The following is a 20,458-nucleotide window of genomic DNA, read 5'->3' on the forward strand; positions in this document are numbered from 1 at the left end:
ACACCCAATACAAGTTTATTAAGTAAGGCAAATTTGTGAATAACCACCCATTAAACATTAATTATTTAAGTTCACAGTGTAGAAAAGAAAGCTTTTTATCACAAGTTAAAAAAATGTTAAAAGTTTGGGTCTCAACTCGACTGAATGAATAACAGAATGGATCTCGTACAATACATTACACTTAAGTGTTATATTTGAGCGTTCAATTTACATTATTAAAAAAAAAATGCATCCAATGTTTTTATATTTTATTCAAGTAACAGTCTTGAAGCATTCTGAAAATAATGAAATGAGCCAGGTCATGCAAAACTGTGCAGATGCTCAGGTTGGTCTGGAGCAACGCTGGATGCACATGAGACTATGACCCATGTTGACATGATGCAGCTCAAATCAAACAATTAAAACAAGCTTAATTTCTATATACAAAGTTTTCATACTAAAGTATACTATGTACACCAACACTATCCTTGGACGTGGCTTTGTCAACTTTTCCAAACCATTTCATGTCTTTGTTATTTTCTTATTTACAAAAATGTTTTAAATTAATAAGAATTAACAAAATATATAATAATAAACATTTGTATTTAAATATGCATGGACAAGACGCCAACTCATTGAGTTATTATGAAATAAACTAAATGCCAACATGTTATAACAAAAAGATAATACATTTTATTTTGTGCAATTATAGCAATTGGACAATCATAATTATAATGATGTTATCAATTCACTCTCAAGTAAAATAATGAATTAGTTTGATGTAATTTCACCCACCATTATTATCACCAAGTACTAGTATTTCAGGCAAATCGCAAAAAAACGCATTCTAACGTAACCATAAACACAATGTTAACAAGAGATTGCCAAGCAATATGGTCTCCTACCGGTGAAACTCCACCATGTCAGATTTAAAAAAAAAAATTTGTTGCCATAGCAACCAGAATTTTTGACATCGGAACAATATGAAATGATGTGCATAATCTCAATAAGTTTCATAAGTCACCGGTAGGGGACAATACACATGTCCAATAAAATTTTCTGACATAACTCACTTCGATAAATTCTTTTCACAGTAAAATTAACGGCAAAATTAAACTGCCAGCAAAGTAATTTTAATTCATATGGTGTTTCTTCTCTTACATGACCAAACTAGGTGAGTTTTGGTTTGATACTAGCTATATTTAAATTAACATTACTACTCAAAATCAACGAAAATTTCGTACAATATTTCGTAAAAAATAAAGCTAAATAATTAAAAATCATTGTTCCTTATGGTAATTGCTGAAATTTCAATGCCAGATGTGGTCTAGTAAAAAAGATGTTTGTGGATACAAAATGCTCGTTTTTATTATGGTTTTAACATGGTACCATTTTAGTGTTTGTGTGTCCTATAAATAGATATATTCGCTGGAAATTAGCATGGAATTTATTGTGTCCACAAATAAATAAAAACAAGCATTTTGTATCTACAAAAATCTATGTAATCATACCACATCTAGCGTAGAACTTTTGGCTATTGCTATAAGGAACACTGATTGTTTAGGTTTTATTTATATTATACGAAATACTTTACGAAATTTTCGTTGATTTTGAGCGTTATAGAGACTTTAAGCTCAATTCTTTACAACCTATAAAATAAATAGCAGTATATACACAGAATGCTTACATCAGAATTGTACATACACACATATATCAATGCTTCAAGCCAAAGTTTTCTTATACATCAATAGCATAACTATTTTACACAACAATTTATATGCAATAAAACTTCTGATTTGTTCCATGTGGACCTTGGTAAGACCTCAAGGATGTAGATTTTGAGAAAACATTCCAGCTGCTGGAAACCATATCCCATTTTTTAAATCTTAGCATTTAATATTGATTTAATACAGTTCAACAACTATTCAATGAAGTTTTCAGCAATTAAAAATTCAGCTGAAGAGAAAATTTGACTGGCTACATCTGTAAAAGATATTTTCAGTAAATTTGATGTTTGAATGTTGGAGACTGTTCTACCTTACAGAACATAAGGAATTAGTTTGAGTATTTCTTACTAACACTACATAACTTCAGGACAGTTTTTGGTTAAAAATGTGTTCTATCCACTTCATAACAAATTGAAGAAGATCTGGTATCAATGGTACAGTTTACAGATGAACAACACACAAGCAACTAGATCTATTACTGAAGATGATCAATACCCCAACATACCGCTTTGACCCAGGTGTGTTGTATTTTGACCTTTCAAGTCTAAACATGACCTTCAACCTCAATGGACCAATGTAGATTTGTGTACAATACACTAAGTCTCAAATAGATAAACATTATTTAAAAATCCTGCACTTCATTTCCAAATGTATATATATATATATATATCTTGAAGACAATTTTGTCCAAGATGGCCGTCACTAGCTCATCTTGAATCTGTTCAATGCAAACATTTTGATAAGCATTCCACTATTTATATATTTAAAAAGTGAAGACATTTTCAAGTAAATTGAATTTTAACAAATAAAAAAAGGTTCTAAGGACAAACAGAAAATCAAATACTTTTCCTCATCATGTAGGTGACATGACAAAATGGCTACCAGCTATTCAAATACAATCAAAATTATTGGCCAACACTTGATTCCTTTGAATTTTGTAGAAAAAAATAATAAGTCAAATATAAAACGGTTTTAATTTGATTAATTGCATGAAGTTTTGTGGAATAAAAAATCCAATATGGAAGCGTGTCGGCCATCTTAAGTGAGACCAATCTAGAACTTATTATGTTATGTCAAGCACTACAAACCCTTTTAAATATAAAGCCTGAAAATATTCATGTCTATCAAACAAAACTTGACAAAGTAGTTAGAAGGACAAACTGTCATCAAAGATGGGGCAGTAAGTCACTAACCATTTTACATTTTACTATGGCAAAAATGGCATTCACTAATACCCCCATTTTACTAAAAAGTTGTATATACCTACCAATCAGCCATTCTCAATGTCACACACTTCTTCTTCATTTGAATACTTTTTTTTCGTTTTCATGCAAATGAAACACATTTAGAGCATGGTTTGAAGGAAAAGAAATGCTTATTGACTTCAATATTGCAAAAGTTATGGCAAAATGTTAAAGTTGGAGCAAACAAACCAACCAACCAACAGACAGGGCAAAAACAATATGTCCCCCACTATAGTGGTTGGGACATAAAAATTATCAACTTTGAAATATGCTTGACAATAAAGGCATTCATACTTGGGATATGTATTACAAAGGAAAAATATAGATCTACAAGTCTTTATAAAGCCACCTGTGTTTGATGCTTTTAAACAATATCTTTCTAGCTTCAAAAACGTGTTTTCTTTAAAAACAAGAGATGTGTTTGTCAGAACCACAATGCCCCCTTCTGCACCGCTTTGAAGCCATATATTTTACCTTTGACCTTGAAGGATGACCTTGACCTTTCACCACTCAAAATGTGCAGCTCCATGAGATACACATGAATGCCAAATATCAAGTTGCTATCTTCAATATATTGCAAAAGTTATGACCAATGTAAAAGTTTTCCGACGGACAGACTGACAGACAGACAGACAAATGGACTGACAGACAGTTAAAAAACTATATGCCACCCTTTGGGAGCATAAAAAGAACCAAAGCTGCTCTGTCTGAGATAAATTATGCAAACTTAATAATCTTAAGTACTAAATGTCTGATTTAAATATCAAAATCTTTTAAAAATATTAAAATCTTGAGAACAAATTACCTGAAATACTAAAGGAAATGGCAAAGAAAATCACAAGTGAAACTGTGTTTTTTCTTGAAACCATTATAAAAAAACTTAACAGAAAAATTAACACATATGAAACGAAATTCTAGAGACTTTATTGCATTCAGCCAATCATCAATCACAATGTTGCATAACCAACACCACTGTCCTGCATAACTGACACAACAGCAATGGATAACCGCACATACTGTTGACCTTCTACCATAGTACTGCATTACCAATATCACTGCATAACTGACACAACAGCAATGCATAACCTAATACCACTGTGGGGCATAACCCCTACTGACAGTGCAGCATAACCTAAGACCAGAGTCCTGCATAATTGCCCCACAGTGAGGTTGGTAGGGGTCCCCCCGCCACAAACATTCTGGTTCCAGTCTCATCATACTCGTGTGCATATATGGCATTCTCAATGTTCTGGTTGTACAGCTGTGAGTAGTTGTCATCATGAAGCTGAAATTAGTAACGTTCAACCCTTTGCATGCTGGGAAATTTGTCGTCTGCTAAAATGTTGTCTGCTAAATTTCTAAAATTAGCATTTTCTTCTATTTTTTTCAAAGAATACTATCAGAATTGCAAACAGTTCGGATCCTGATGAGACGCCACGTTCTGTGTCGTCTCATTTGGATCCAAACTGTTTGCAAAGGCCTTCAAAGTTCGGTTCCAGCACTGAAAGGGTTAACATTTATTTATGCAAGCTTCGCTCTGGGAAAAAGGGTTTCATGCATGTGCCAAAAGTGTATTCCCAAATTAGCCTGTGATGTCTTCAAAGTCTTATCAGAGACAATACTTTCATTGCTGTAATGGTATTTATCGATTAAGGAAAGGCGCAAATTCAGTTTCGATGAAAAGGCAAATCTGGGTCCACAGTTTATGCACATGCATTAAACCTGGTTTTCCCAGAGCTAAGCTAATTTATTCATTTGTAGGTAGAAGACATTAAGGTAAGTAATCATTCCCATAAAATACATTTTTACAAAAAACTATTATAACAGTTTTTCTTTTGCACCAGGAATTTAACTTAGGACAAAATTTAATCATTTAATATTTCATAAAATAAAGTTAACCCATAAAAAAACAGTGTTCCTTAAAGCAATAGCCAAAATTTAAACGCTTGATGTGGTTGATAACATAGATTTGATGAGATACAAAAAGTTGGTTAATTTTTTTTGTTGCAATATATTCCATGTGCATTTCATAATGATTGCTAAGTCAACGTTAAATGAACTAAAATAATCACAAAAATAATGTAAAATAGAGACAGGAAAGATTTCAGCATGTCATGGCATATTCTTCAGAGTTGGGGAATCAAAAAAAAAAAATTAATAAAAAAAAATAACATTTTTTTTTTAAGCTGACCTAATTCAATAATTTTTGAAGACTTGGTATCACTTAAACATTCCCTGCTTAAAGACGTGCATATGTTCACAATAAGTATATTGTGTAATTTACTTAACCAAGTGTCTACTGTTCACAATAAGTATATTGTGTAATTTACTTAACCAAGTGTCTATTGTTCACAATAAGTACATTGTGTAATTTACTGAACAAAATGTCTACTGTTCACAATATATATACATGTTTTATGTCATTTACAGTGATTTATTATAAATTTTACCAAACCAAGTGACCATTAAATGTAAACAAGAGGACATGAAAGGCCCAAAGTCGCTCACCTGAGATAACAAGATATTATTGGGACAAATCTTCTGACCAAGTTTCACGAAGATCGGAAAATAAATGTGGCCTCTAGAGTGTTAACAAGGTTTTACTATTATAGCCATATAAGGAAAAATGCCCCGCCCCCTGGCGGCCATGTTTTTCAACCAACCGGCATCATTTTCGAACTCATCCAAGATATTATTGGGATGAATCTTTTGACCAAGTTTCATGAAGATTTGACTATAAATATGGCCTCTAGAGTGTTAACAAGATTTTACTATAGCCATATAAGGAAAAATGCCCCGCCCTTTGGCAGTCATGTTTTTCAAGCAAAGGTTACCATTTTTGAACTCATTCAAGATATCAGTGGGACAAATCTTCTGAGCAAGTTTCATGAAGATCGGAAAATAAATGTGGCCTCTTGAGTGTTAACAAGGTTTTACTATAGCCATATAAGGAAAAATGCCCTGCCCCCTGGCGGCCCTGTATTTCAACCAACCAGCATCATTTTTGAACTGGTCCAAGATATTATTGGGATAAATCTTCTGACCAAGTTTCATGAAGATCAGACAATAAATGTGGCCTCTAAAGTGTTAACAAGATTTTACTATAGCCATATATAGCCATATTAGGAAAAATGCCCCGCCCCTTGGCAGCCTTGTTTTTCCAGCAAACGTGACCATTTTCGAACTCATCCAAGATATCATTGAGAACAATCTTCTGAACAAATTTCATGAAGATTGGACAATAAATGTGGCCTCTAGAGAGTTAACAAGCAAAATGTTGATGCCGCACAACGCATGACGGACGACGGACAAAAGGCGATCACAAAAGCTCACCATGAGCACGTTGTGCTCAGGTGAGCTAAAAAAAACACTGCTAAGCACCTTTGCACAGTCTGGGATGAAATAATTATTACAGAAGCATTGACACCTACCATCCAGCCTTTACCAAGTCTAAGTGAGCAGAAATGGCCACACCCACTTTCAAGGTACTTCTTTGCTCTCAGGTCGTAAAATAGGATATGTCCCATGCCTGTTCCGAACGTTATGATATCGTTTCTGAAACTCACTGACCGAATGCCTGCAAGACAAATGATTAACTATACTATAAACTTTATTCCTGTTAGCCACATGAGGAACCCATTATTTAAAAAATACCATTTTCATATTGTATTTACATTAGAAAATCACCATCAATACCATTAAGCCAAAGGTCTCATTATCTTAAAACAGTTTTTAGTATACATGTAGTTTTTAATAGTGATGTTTATTTAAAAATTCCATTATTAGGAAGTATTGCTCTTTCTCAGCAGTACAGTCCCAATTTCAGTTCTAATGCTTTAAAACAAGAGGGCCTGCAAGGCCCAAAGTCGCTCACCTGAGATAACAAGATATTATTGGGACAAATCTTCTGACCAAGTTTCATGAAGATTTGAAAATAAATGTGGCCTCTAGAGTGTTAACAAGGTTTTATTACAGCCATATCAGGAAAAATGCCCCGCCCCCTGGCAGCCATGTTTTTCAACCAACCAACATCATTTTTGAACTCGTCCAAGATATTATGGGGATGAATCTTCTGACCAAGTTTCATGAAGTCGGACAGTAAATGTGGCCTCTAGAGTGTTAACAAGATTTTACTATAGCCATATAAGAGAAATGCCCCACCCCTTGGAAGCCATTTTTTTTCAAGCAAACATAATTATTTTCGAACTCATCTAAGATATCATTGAGACCAATCTTCTGACCAAATTTCATGAAGATTGGAAAATAAATGAGGCCTCTAGAGTACGTGTTAACAAGGTTTTACTATAGCCATATATAGCCATATAAGGAAAAATGCGCCGCCCCTGGTGGCCATGTTTTTAAAACAAACAAAACCATTTTCGACCTCATCCAAGATATCATTCTCACAAATCTTCTGACCAAGTTTCATGATGATCGGAAAATAAATGTGACCTCTAGAGTGTTAACAAGGTTTTACTATAGCCATACAAGGAAAAATGCCCGGCCCCCATGGTGGCCATTTTTTTCAACCAACCGGCATCATTTTTGAACTTGTCCAAGATATTATTGAGATGAATCTTATGACCGAATTTCATGAAGATCGGACTATAATTGTGGCCTCTAGAGTGTTAACAAGATTTTACTATAGCCATATAAGGAAAAATGCCCCGCCCCTTAGCGGCCATGTTTTTCAAGCAAACGTAATCATTTTCGAACTCATCCAAGATATCATTAAGACAAATCTTCTGACCATATTTCATCAAGATTGGACAATAAATGTGGCCTCTAGAGTGTTAACAAGGTTTTACTATATATAGCCATATACATGTAAGGAAAAATGCCCCGCCCCCTGGCGGCCATGTTTTTAAACCAACCGGCATCATTTTTGAACTCGTCCATGATATTATTTGGATGAATCTTCTGACCAAGTTTCATGAAGATTGGACAATAAATGTGGCCCCCAGAGTGTTAACAAGATTTTACTATAGCCATATATAGCCATATAAGGAAAAATACCCCGCCCCTTGGCAGCCATGTTTTTCAAGCAAAGGTTACCATTTTTGAACTCATTGAAGATACGAGTGGGACAAATCTTCTAAGCAAGTTTCATGAAGATTGGACAATAAGTGTGGCCTCTAGAGAGTTAACAAGGTTTTACTATAGCCATATAAGGAAAATGCCCTGCCCCCTGGCGGCCATGTTTTTCAACCAACTGGCATCATTTTCGAACTCATCCAAGATATTATTAGGATGAATCTTCTGACCAAGTTTTATGGAGATCAGACAATAAATGTAGCCTCTAGAGAGTTAACAAGATTTTACTATAGCCATATATAGCCATATAAGGGAAAATGCCCCGCCCCTTGGCAGCCATGTTTTTCAAGCAAATGTAACCATTTTCGAACTCATCCAAGATATCATTGAAACCAATCTTCTGACCAAATTTCATGAAGATTGGACAATAAATGTTGCCTCTAGGGAGTTAACAAGGCAAATGTTGACGCCGCACAACGGACGACGGACAAAAAGCGATCACAAAAGCTCACAATGAGCACGTTGTGCTCAGGTGAGCTAAAAAAAGAAATTTGACATGCTAATCTGCACTATAGGGTAAGTATAAAGTTTAGTTAAGTTTAAACCTATTTATTTTAGCTCGATTCCATAGAAAGCCTTAGGCTTTTTTTAACGTGCTCGAGTTCGTTTCCTGGAACTAGAACCAGTACTTGGTGTCAATGGGGAAATCTTAAGAATGCTCCAACAGTGTGGATCGAACCCATGACTTCCCGATTGCTAGGCGGACACCATATACATTTAAAACTCCCAGTTTAGTATGACTTCTCCATGAACATGTCTTAAATTATTAACTCATATTTTTATTAGGGTAACCTAGAAATTTTTTAATTGAAGATAAATCATGTTTTTTCAACGTTGACAGGAATGAGTTAAATACTTCAAAACAAGTACATCGGGTCAGCTGATCCACAACACAGAAAATCAAAATGGTGAGGATTTCAGTGTACATGATATACCTCCCTTAACCCTTTCAGTGCGGGAACCGAATTTTGAAGGCCTTTGCAATCAGTTTGGATCCAGATGAGACGCCACAAAATGTGGCGTCTCATCAGGATCCAAACTGTTTGCTATTCTGATAGTATTCTTTTAAAAAAATCGAAGAAATGCTCATTTTAGAAATTCAGCAGACATCATTTTAGCAGACGACAAATTTCCCAGCATGCAAAGGGATAACCCTTTCCCGCTCCGAAGCAAATTGAAAATGTCTATGTGCAAACAGCATAGAGCCAGAACAGCCTGTGAGTAACTCAAAGTCTGTTCATGCTGGTTTTATGCTGTTTGCTGCTCATCAGTATCTAAGGGTTGGAAATGAAGTCTTTAAAACTTGAATCTAGTAAGAAAGGTCTTTAATTGAATTTAACTTTCTAAAGGACTACAAATGCATCAAAATGCGTTTTTAAGTGGTTAAGGTTTAAGAAGTTGTCATTCCAGCCACTTACCCACTTTCCCAAACTTGGACTCTACAGACAGAGTAGTCTTCATCCGTGGGTCAATAAGGAACACGTGACACTGTGAGCCGACCCCATACAGCGTCTTCTCTTGAGACACACACATACACACATTCTCTATATTGCTGGGCAACTTACGACACTGGGACTGAAATTAACATATCACAAAGTGATTTATTTCTCCCAGAAATTATTAATATCATTCACTGCTTCAGCTAGGATTTTTTATATATAAATAATTAAAAGGGTAGGGCGGGGCCTTGGAAGGGCAGGGCATGGGTTGTTTGGGCGCCCTTCCATTTAGGCTTAGCTGGAGCACTGATCATTTAAACAATTTCCAACTTAGTAACAAAAGTATTATTTTGAACTAGTTCCTTAAAAAGAATTAAAACTACATTTTGTATTTAACAAGAATTTAAACTTTGTCTCTTAAACAGTTTAACAATCAAATCTTACCTTTGAACTCTAAGAGAAACCTTGACCTTTGAGGTCAGGACACAAGTGATACACTTGACACATGGTCTCAAATTGGCAGTTTTTGAAATTTGCATTTTGAAATTACTAGAAACTGATTGTTACCATTCAATTGTGTATAGCTCAAAACATATTTTAGGAGCCCAAACTTACAGAAAAAAAGAAGTCGAAATGGGGTATCTGCTTAAAGACAAGAGTAGCATATTATTTTAACAAGAGTTCCGCGGTCGGAGATGACCGCATTGAAGCCGGATTTTTTATTTAAATGACAGGAAAGTACCTTTCGTGTTTTTGTCAATGCAATACTTAAATTACTGAAATATTGTTCAAAGGTCAAAATGAAATGTAAGTACTTTTCAAGGCATGAGCAAAGTTTGAGATTCTAGGTCCAAGCATACCAAAGTTACAACAATTTTAACATTTTAACATTTAAGTTCACAGTGACCTTGACCTTCAAATGAATGACATTGAAATGAATGACCTTGAAATGACCAGTGGTCATCTAAGTGTGCTTGCAAACCTTTACGTCAAGTTTGAGATTCTAGGTCCAAGCATACCAAAGTTATAACAATTTTAACATTTTAACATTGAAGGTCACAGTGACCTTGACCTTCAAATGAATGACATTGAAATGACCAGTGGTCATCTTCTAGTACTGGCCAATCTTTATTTCAAGTTTGAAGACTCTAGGTACAAGCATACCAAAGTTATAACATGAAATAAGAACTTTAACATTTTTACATTCAAGGTCACAGTGACCTTGACCTTCAAATGAATGACCTTGAAATGTCCAGTGGTTACTTACTAGTTCTGGCCAACCTTCATGTCAAGTTTCAAGACTCTAGGTCCAAGCATACCAAAGTTATAACAACTTTAACATTTTTACATTCAAGGTCACAGTGACCTTGACCTTCAAATGAATGACCTTGAAATGTCCAGTGGTTACTTACTAGTTCTGGCCAACCTTCATGTCAAGTTTCAAGACTCTAGGTCCAAGTATACCAAAGTTATAACAACTTTAACATTTTTATATTGAAGGTCACAGTGACCTTCACCTTCAAATGAATGACCTTGAAATGACCAGTGGTCATCTGTTAATCCTGGCCAACCTTCATGTCAAGTTTGAAGACTCTAGGTCCAAGCATACCAAAGTTATACCATGAAATAAGAACTTTAACATTTTTACATTCAAGGTCACAGTGACCTTGACCTTCAAATGAATGACCTTGAAATGACCAGTGGTTACTAACTAGTTATGGCCAACCTTCATGTCAAGTTTCAAGACTCTAGGTCCAAGCATACCAAAGTTATAAGAACTTTAACATTTTTTATATTGAAGGTCACAGTGACCTTGACCTTCAAATGAATGACCTTGAAATGACCAGTGGTCATCTGTTAATCCTGGCCAACCTTCATGTCAAGTTTGAAGACTCTAGGTCCAAGCATACCAAAGTTATACCATGAAATAAGAACTTTAACATTTTCGAGCACGCCGCCACCCCGCCCGCCCGCCCCCCCCGCCCGCCCGACAACATCAATCTATAAGCCGAGATTTTTTCGAAAAAAATCCGGCTAACAAATTACTTCATAATGGTCAAAAGCAAAAAAAAAAAGGAAATTTGTACTTTTGAAATGTTCTCCACGTTTCATTATAAAGCAAAGATATTTTTTCCCTTCTAAAGCATGTCCATTGCTAAAGAAGATTGCCACAGAAAATTGTAGCTTTCTGGTTAGTCATAGTTTCATAATATGATTCTATTAGATGTGTAAAGACGAGATGCATAATAAAATTTCAAATGAAATTCCATCGCAAATACAAGCTCAAAGAAAGCTTTTTGATGTTGATGTTTTCTACATAGAATGAAATTAAGGAATGAAGAAATGTAATTTTTTTTTAATGCCTGATTTTTGACCATACATTTATACATTTCTCATATGCCCGGTGACAATCAAAATGGATTTTTTTTATTTCCCAGATTTTATTTTTGCTTGATTTTTGAAAAGGGCGCATGCAACGAAACTCTATGAAGGTTATTTTAAAGCACATTAATGTATGAAAATATTATGCCTGAAACAGGACTTTTCATGCTGTATAATTTTAGAATAGATAGTTAAGAAATGAAAACTTAGTTAGAGAGCGGAATCAACAAACATTTGGACGGAACATGCAGAAACAAGGATTTTGTATAATATAATGAAAATTTGGACAATCTAAGGGCAATAATTATGGCATTAATTATGTGATATACATAAAACCAATCTTTGTACCAAGTTTCATGATGATTGGGCAAAAATTTGATTTCTAGAGTGTTCACAAGCTTTTTTTACTATATAAATATAAGGAAACTGCCCACCCCCATGTTATTCAACTGACCGGAACCATTTTGGAACTCAACTCTCATATCAAGGAAACAAATGTTCTGACCAAATTTCATTAAGATTGGGCCAAAAATGTGACTTCTAGAGTGTTCACATGTTTCACTATATACATATAGAGAAAAATGCCCCGCCCACTTGCAGCCATGTTTTTTCACCCATCTGGACCATTTTTAAACTCGTCCAAGATATCAATAAAACCAATGTTTTGACCAACTTTCATGATGATTGGGCAAAAATTGTGACTTCTAGAGTGTTTACAAGGTTTCTATATTGCCGAATAAGGAAAACTGCCCCTCGGCAGCCATGTTATTCAACTGACCGGAACCATTTTCGAACTCAACTCTCATATCAAGGAAACAAATGTTCTGACCAAATTTCATGCAAATTGGGCCAAAAATGTGACTTCTAGAGTGTTCACATGTTTTCGACCCAGCATGATCCAGTTTCGAACTTGATCGAGATAACATTGGGACAAATCTTCTGATCGCACATGCCTCCTCTTTTCTCATCCGGGTTTGGGACCTCGAGAGTGTTTACAGGCCAGCACCTCAGCCACATCAAAAACCAACGCGCTACAGAAACCAACACCAAAGAAAACAACAATACCAGACCAAGGATAGAAGCATGGCGGAATTATATACATGTATATATTGAATGTATTATATTGAATAAAAGAAAAGAAAATTACTTAAAAATCTGCTTGATTTGGGCACAAGTAAAACAAACGTGTTTTGTGTAACAATCATCTAAAGAAAGCACTACCCAATCCTTTTTATGACAACGACGGACGGACGGAAGACGGTCAAAGACCGGTCACAAAAGCTCACCTGATCAATCAGGTGAGCTAAAAATGCCAAGCAGGAATCTCTGGCTATAACTGTGATGTTAGTCTAGCTGCAACCAGCTCTAATTATCTCAAACTGGGAATTACTTACTGGTGAAAATGATTCCACATCCCATATATGAAACAATCCATTCAGAGACAGTACGCCTACTTCCTGAAATTACATTTATGGTGGAATATATTAGGTGTAATACTGATAGTGATTTTTTAAGAATATTAAATCAAACATATCCATTTTACAGAATTGTTTTTAATGTTTGTATCCAATTGTGAAATAACAAATTTCTCTGGAATAAAACAGAACTTTTGTAACAATATAATGCATAGATAGATATAGCTGTTTCATGATATATAACAAGTTTTTATTTTTAATTTTATCATTTATTTCATGCAATCTCTAACAGATAAGTTAAAAGATATTGACCCAATATCATAAACAATTTGTAAGAGCTTTGTAGAATTTCTGTGATTCTTACAAAAAAACCTAACACAAAATTTAAAAACCTTTCATTAAGGTAGCGCACCTCTAATGGGCACATATCCAAATATAATCTAATTAATTATTTTCTTAATCAGCATCATTTCACTGAACTACATGCAAATTTGTAGGTAGGCTTTCCATGCTTTTTAAAAAAATATACCGATTTTTTCAAAACCACCCCCACGCTCGGCTTTTGTCCAGTTTATTTTCACCCCTGGGGTATATAAAAGTTCCATAATTCATTCAAATTTCCAAATATGGGCATGCAGTTGGTGTGTACAGATGCTGTAAAGGTGTTTAAAGTTTAAACAAAATGAAATAAGTATTCTTTTACAGACATTTATTTTTTACAAATTTTATCTATGGCAGAGCGCTATGAAATGTAAGTGATTTCAGCCAAGTAAAAATTGGGTCGGTTAAAAACAAAGTGTCATAAAATTCAAAATAGTTTCATTTAAGTCATATTTTAAACTTAGTTTTTATAGAAACACTATATACAGCAAAAATACCAAGAAATAGACAGATTTACCGTTTACTTTTTGAAATAAAAATAAAAATGCAACATGCATGGTTCGTATTTTCAACAGAAAATCACCCAATTTCGCCATAACGTTGTTTTTATTTTAATAATTGAAGAATGTGCATAAAAATTGCAACATATTTAACAATAAATATAGCTTTTATTCCATATTAAATCAAATTACGTTAGAAAATAAATAAAACGCGTCGCAAAAAAGTATACGTCGTCGGCAGGATTCGAACCTGCGCGGGAATATCCCAAAAGATTTCTAGTCTATCGCCTTAACCACTAGGCTACGGCACCTAATAGTAGGCTCTTCAACCTTCGAAGAAATCGCGGGAAATCATTAGAGGTGCGCTACCTTAACTCATTCGAGAAGATTTTGTACCAATATTACAAATGTTAACCCAATCTGTGCTCTTTTATAAAAGATTTGAAATGACATTAAAATATTATTTGGCGCCTTGTGTCAAATTGTGTATTATAAACAAAATAAACAAGAGCTGTCTCCATCGGAAGACATATGCCCCCAAAAAACGCTTTTTTGAAACTTAAACGCAGATTTCGAAACCTAAACGCGGACCCTTAGTTCAAGGTCAATGTCAAAGGGGTCAAAATTTCTGTGCAAATGGAAAGGCCTTGTCCATATACACATGCATACCAAATATCAAGGTTACATCTGAAGCGACATAGAAGTTACATGTATGAGCATGTTTCGAGCGGGAATGCAATTCTTTGATGTTTCAAGGGCCGTAATTCAGAAATGCCTGGGTAAATTTGGCCGATTTTCGAACTTAAACTAGATCTTATTGCCTTACACATTTTTATGAAGTTTGGTGAAGATCCGATGACAATTGCTGGAGTCATTGAGCGGAAACTAGAAAAAACTCATTTTTTTATGATTCAAGGGCCGTAACTCAGGAGTGTTTCGGTCAATTTGGCTGATAATCAAACTCGACCTATATCTTATGACCTTACACATTATCATGAAGTATGGCGAAGATCCTATGACAATTGCTCGAGTAAAGAGCGGAAACAAGAAAAAAAAACAATTTTTCTATGATTCAAGGGCTGTAACTCAGGAGTGTCTGGGTCAATTGGGCCGATTATTGAACTTGACCTAGATGTTATTGCCTTACACATTTTTATGAAGTTTGGTGAAGCTGTGATGACAATTGCTTGAGTTAAAGAGCAGAAACAAGAAAACAAACAATTTTACGATGATTCAAGGGCTGTAACTCAAGAGTGTCTGAGTCAGTTTGGCCGAATATCGAACTTGGCATACATATTATTTCCTGACACATTGTCATGAAGTTTGGTGAAGATCTGATAACAATTGCTTGAGTTATTGAGCGGAAACAAGAAACAAAAGGGTCAAAATGGCCCTAGTTCGCTCACCTGAGAGGAGTCGTTTCATTCAATCTTTACCAAACGTCAAACTTGACCTAGATATTGTCCAGACAAACATCCTGGTCAAGATTTATCATTATTGAACCAAAACTCTGGCATATGGAGTGATTTTGTTTTTGTAAGATTTGACCTGGTGACCTATAATTTGAGTTGACACCCCTTACCAAACATCAAACTTTGCTTACAAAAACTAGGCCTAAGCATTCTTGAGTTATCATCCGAAACCATTTTACTATTTCGAGTCACTGTGACCTTGACCTTTGACCTAGTGCCCTGAAAATCAATAGGGGTCATCTGCCAGTCATGATCAATGTACCTATGAAGTTTTATGATCCTAAGCCTAAGCGTTCTTGAGTTATCATCCGGAAACCATCTGGTGAACGGGCCAGCGGACGGACCAACCGACCGACTGACATGTGCAAAACAATAAACCCCCTCTTCTCTGAAGGGGGGCATAATAAATATTATGACCAAGATTCATAAAATCTGAAACAAAATTGTGTCCTCTAGAGTGTTTACAAGGATTTTGTATAATATAATGAAAATTTGGACAATTTAAAGGCAATAATTATGGCATTAATTGTGTGATATATATAAAGCCAATCTTTTCACCAAGTTTCATGATGATTGGGCAAAAAATGTGACTTCTAGAGCGTTCACAAGCTTCTTTTATTTTATAAATATGAGAAAATTGCCCCCCCCCCACCCGGCAGCCATGTTATTCAACTGACCGGAACCATTTTCAAACTCAACTCTCATATCAAGGAAACAAATGTTTTGACCAAATTTCATGAAAATTGGACCAAAAATGTGACTTCTAGAGTGTTCACATGTTTTCACTATAAACATATAGAAAAAATGCCCCGCCCACTGGCGGCTATGTTTATCACCGATCTGGACCATTTTCGAACTCGTCCGAGATGTCAATAAAACCAATGTTTTGACCAACTTTCATGATGATTGGGCAAAAATTGTGACTTCTAGAGTGTTTACAAGGTTTCTCTATGGCCAAATAAGGAAAACTGCCCCCTCCCCCCGGCAGCCATGTTATTCAACTGACCGGAACCATTTTCGAACTCAACTCTCATATCAAGGAAACAAATGTTTTGACCAAATTTCTTGTAAATTGAGCCAAAAATGTGACTTCTAAAGTGTTCACATGTTTTCACTATATACATATAAAGAAAAATGCCCCGCCCACTGGCAGCCATGTTTTTTCACAGATCTGGACCATTTTCAAACTCGTCCGAGATATCAATAAAACCAATGTTATGACCAACTTTCATGATGATTGGGCAAAAATTGTGACTTCTAGAGTGTTTACAAGGTTTCTCTATAGCCAAATAAGGAAAACTGCCCCGCCCACTTGCGGCCATGTTTTTCAATGGACCGGAACCACTTTTGAACTCAACCAACATATCATTAAGACAAACATTTTGACAAAGTTACATAAGATTGGGCATGAAATGTGACTTCTACAGTGTTTACATGTTTTTTCTTTTTTTTGACCTAGTGACCTAGTTTTTGACCCGGCACAACCCAGTTTCGAACTTGACCGAGATTTCATTGGGACAAAGCTTCTGACCAAGTTTCATGAAGATCAGACAATAAATGTGGCCTCTAGAGTGTTTACAAACAAATGTGGAAGGACGAACGACAGACGGACGGATGACCGACAGAGACCGGTCACAAAAGCTCACCTGAGCAATCAGGTGAGCTAAAAACCCAATTTTACAATGATTCAAGGGGCGTAACTCAGGATTGTCTAGGTCAATTTAGCCAATTATCGAACATGACCTAGATATTATTACCTTACACATTTTCATGAAGTTTGGTGAAAATCTGATGACTATTGCTCGATTTATTGAGCGGAAACAAGAACAAAAATTTTTTACGATGATTCAAGGGCCGTAACTCAGGAGTGTCTGGGTCGAATTAGCCGATTATTGAATTTGGCCTAGATATTATTACCTTACACATTCTCAGGAAGTTTGGTGAATATCTGATGACAATTGCTCGAGTTATTGAGCGGAAACAGAAAACAAAATTTTTACGATGATTCAAGGGCCGTAGCTCAGGAGTGTCTGGGTCAAATTGGCCGATTATCAAACTTGACCTAGATGTTATTGCCTTACACATTTTCATGAAGTTTGGTGAAGATCTGATGACAATTGCTTGACTTATTAAGCGGAAACTAATCCGGACGGACTAACTGACTGACTGACTAACTGTCTAACGGACAGTGCGATTTTAATAATAGCAGAAAATTGATACAGCCTTATGATTATGCACTTAATTCGATTCACTTTTATTTTAATGAAATAAATATTTGATGTTTAATTGATCCAATAACAAAATGCTGCCGTACTTTTAATACCAGAAAATACAGACTTTATTTGTGTCAACATACCTTTTCTTTAGGACTCCAAAGGTTAACATTGAGGAAAACTAATTCTTGAAAATTGACCTGGTGACCTGGTTTTAGGAAACATATTAAAACTTGACCTAGGTATAATCAAGATAAACATGAGAACAAAGTTTCATCGAGATTGAGACAAAAATGAGACTCTTTTGTGGTTACAAAATTATTCTTACTTTGACACACATTACCCAGATTTAAACTAGTTCTACATAATGGTTAGATAAACATTCTTACCAATTTGCCAAGAGTCATAAAATTGTCATCTAGTGTGAAAAAAAAAGGTTTCACTAAGATCTGACCTTGTAACCTAGTTTTTGGATGCACATGACACAGAATCATCCTTGTCTAAGATATTGTCAGGATAAACATTCTTACCAAGTTGCGTCATAAATTTGGCCTCTGAAGTAATAACAAGGTTTATCTTGGATTTGACCTGGTGACCTAGTTTTTGGGCACGCTGACAAAGATTTAAACACTGCCTAAACATTTTCAAGATAAATATTCTGAGCAAGTTTCAAGATTAGATGAAAAATGAGGCCTCTAGTACAAGGACAAGTAAACAGTTGACGCTACACAACGCACATACAACGGATGTCAGAAAGGAGGTGAGCACAATAGCTCACTTTGTGCTCTGGTGCGCTAAAGCAATTTACTAGGCTATGTAAAAACAAGAGATGTGTTTGTCAGAAACACAATGCGCCGCTTTGAAGCCATATATATGACCTTTGACCTTGAAGGATGACCTTGACCTTTCACCACTCAAAATGTGCAGCTCCATAAAATACACATGCACGCCAAATATCAAGTTGCTATCTTCAATATTGCAAAAGTTATGAACAAGGTTTAAGTTTTGGTTAACACACACACACACATGCAATGACAGACAGGCCAAAAACAATATACCCCCGATCTTTTGATCCGGGGGCATAAAAAGAGCACCCCATAACGGGTGCCATGCTCAGCTGCAAAAGCTTGTCAGAATTATTTTTTTAGAGGTCACAGTGAAATTGACCTTTGACCTAGTGACCCAAAAATGGGTGTGGTGTGTAGAACTCATCAAGGTGCATCTACATATGAAGTTTCAAACTTTGATTTTAGAGCCAATGTTTAGGTTTTAGCACGACGCCGGCGAACGACACAACACGACGAGCTGGCTATGACAATAGCTCGGGTTTTCTCAGAAAACAGCCTCGCTAAAAAATCACAAATTTACAAAAGATACAGTAGACAATGCCAATTTCTGGTAGTGCCTAAACTTGTAGAGATATCATAATAAGTTATTTAACCTTTCTTTTCTGAAGGCATCCCAATGCTCGAACCCTCTTTGCAGTTCCACAGCGTTTCACGACAACTGGATTTTTAATACTGTATTCGGGCACCTGCAGGCTCCAGAGAGGCGAGGTCTCCCCACTATCCACGTCGTCTATGTGCCAGAGGCCAAGATTGCTGTCTCGAGATCCTTAAAGCAAACAGTGTCAAGTAAAACAAGTTTTAGCACATTGTTCTACAGCAAAAAAACAAGATTTTTTCAATACCAAATTAGAATGAAATATTGTTCCATAGGCATGTCATACCAGCGATTTTCCTCCTTCTTTATAAAGTACCGGTAAACGGTACTTTCCCAATCAAGCAAAAATTCCCAAATTCCCAAATCGGCATCTGAAAAAATCCCAATCGACGTCCGAATTTTTTCTCAAAACGACCGAAATTTTCGTAACAAAACCCAACTTTCGGTGAGCGAACAAAGAAAATCGTATAGTTGTGTGTAACCACGCGCTCGATTAATTTGGGGTTTTATTTTTCAGCGCGTGCAATCAATAGTGTCGTTACTGTTTCCGGTTCTTTTGTCAGGCAGCCAGCGTACTGTTTTATGTCGGTTTGTAACCTTGCCTCTGTGGAAAGGGTGTTCAGTCTAATGAACAATCTTTGCACAAACAATCGGGACCGTCTATCACACGACACATTGACAGCACTAATGATGCTGTGCAGAGAGGTATGCCAGCAACTGATAGATGATCAAACATCAAAGATTGTTGAAATTTTCAAAAAAATGAAAGACAGAGACATTGCTTAACAAGAGATTAAAACAACTTGTAATTGATTTTGTGTGTTCTTTATAATATTTTGTTATTTATTTCAACTTAATTACTTAATGGTCATTAAGGCATGCCTGCAAATGATTCTTTTAATGGGTATGTTCAATTAAGTATGAACTGTATGATGTATTCAATAAGACCCAAATTTCACGACGCGATTTTCCCAATTTAAAGATTTCACGACTTGATTTTTTCCCAATTTTGAGGTTTTCACGACTCAATTTTTCCCAATTGGACCAGTACGGGTACTTTTCCCAATTGGACAAGGAAAATCGCTGCATACCGAAATTGAAGATGACATGAGGGCTGTCAGATGATTTTGACTATATAATTAATAAACACAGTCCAATGAATGAAATAC

General features: G+C 35.6%; 1 protein-coding gene across 12 annotated transcripts in view; it reads right to left on the reverse strand.

The window, feature by feature from the left end:
* Positions 1-234: 234 nt before the first annotated feature.
* The window catches only part of LOC127876404 (DDB1- and CUL4-associated factor 12-like), a 105,231-nt gene continuing 85,007 nt past the window's right edge, over positions 235-20,458 (reverse strand). For 5 of the 12 annotated variants that reach the window (XM_052421621.1, XM_052421620.1, XM_052421618.1 and 2 more), the window contains exons 5-9: positions 19,288-19,460; positions 13,260-13,322; positions 9,463-9,619; positions 6,382-6,527; positions 235-4,235 (exon numbers count right to left, since the gene is read on the reverse strand). In XM_052421621.1, coding sequence (XP_052277581.1) covers positions 4,083-4,235; positions 6,382-6,527; positions 9,463-9,619; positions 13,260-13,322; positions 19,288-19,460 — 692 coding nt within the window. In that variant the 3' untranslated portion in view covers positions 235-4,082. The remainder of the gene's footprint in view (positions 4,236-6,381; positions 6,528-9,462; positions 9,620-13,259; positions 13,323-19,287; positions 19,461-20,458) is intronic. The other 7 variants (XM_052421623.1, XM_052421613.1, XM_052421624.1 and 4 more) reach the window with 6 other exon arrangements.

This window comes from Dreissena polymorpha, chromosome 4, assembly GCF_020536995.1.
Source record: "Dreissena polymorpha isolate Duluth1 chromosome 4, UMN_Dpol_1.0, whole genome shotgun sequence".
Taxonomy (NCBI): Eukaryota; Metazoa; Mollusca; class Bivalvia; order Myida; family Dreissenidae; genus Dreissena; species Dreissena polymorpha.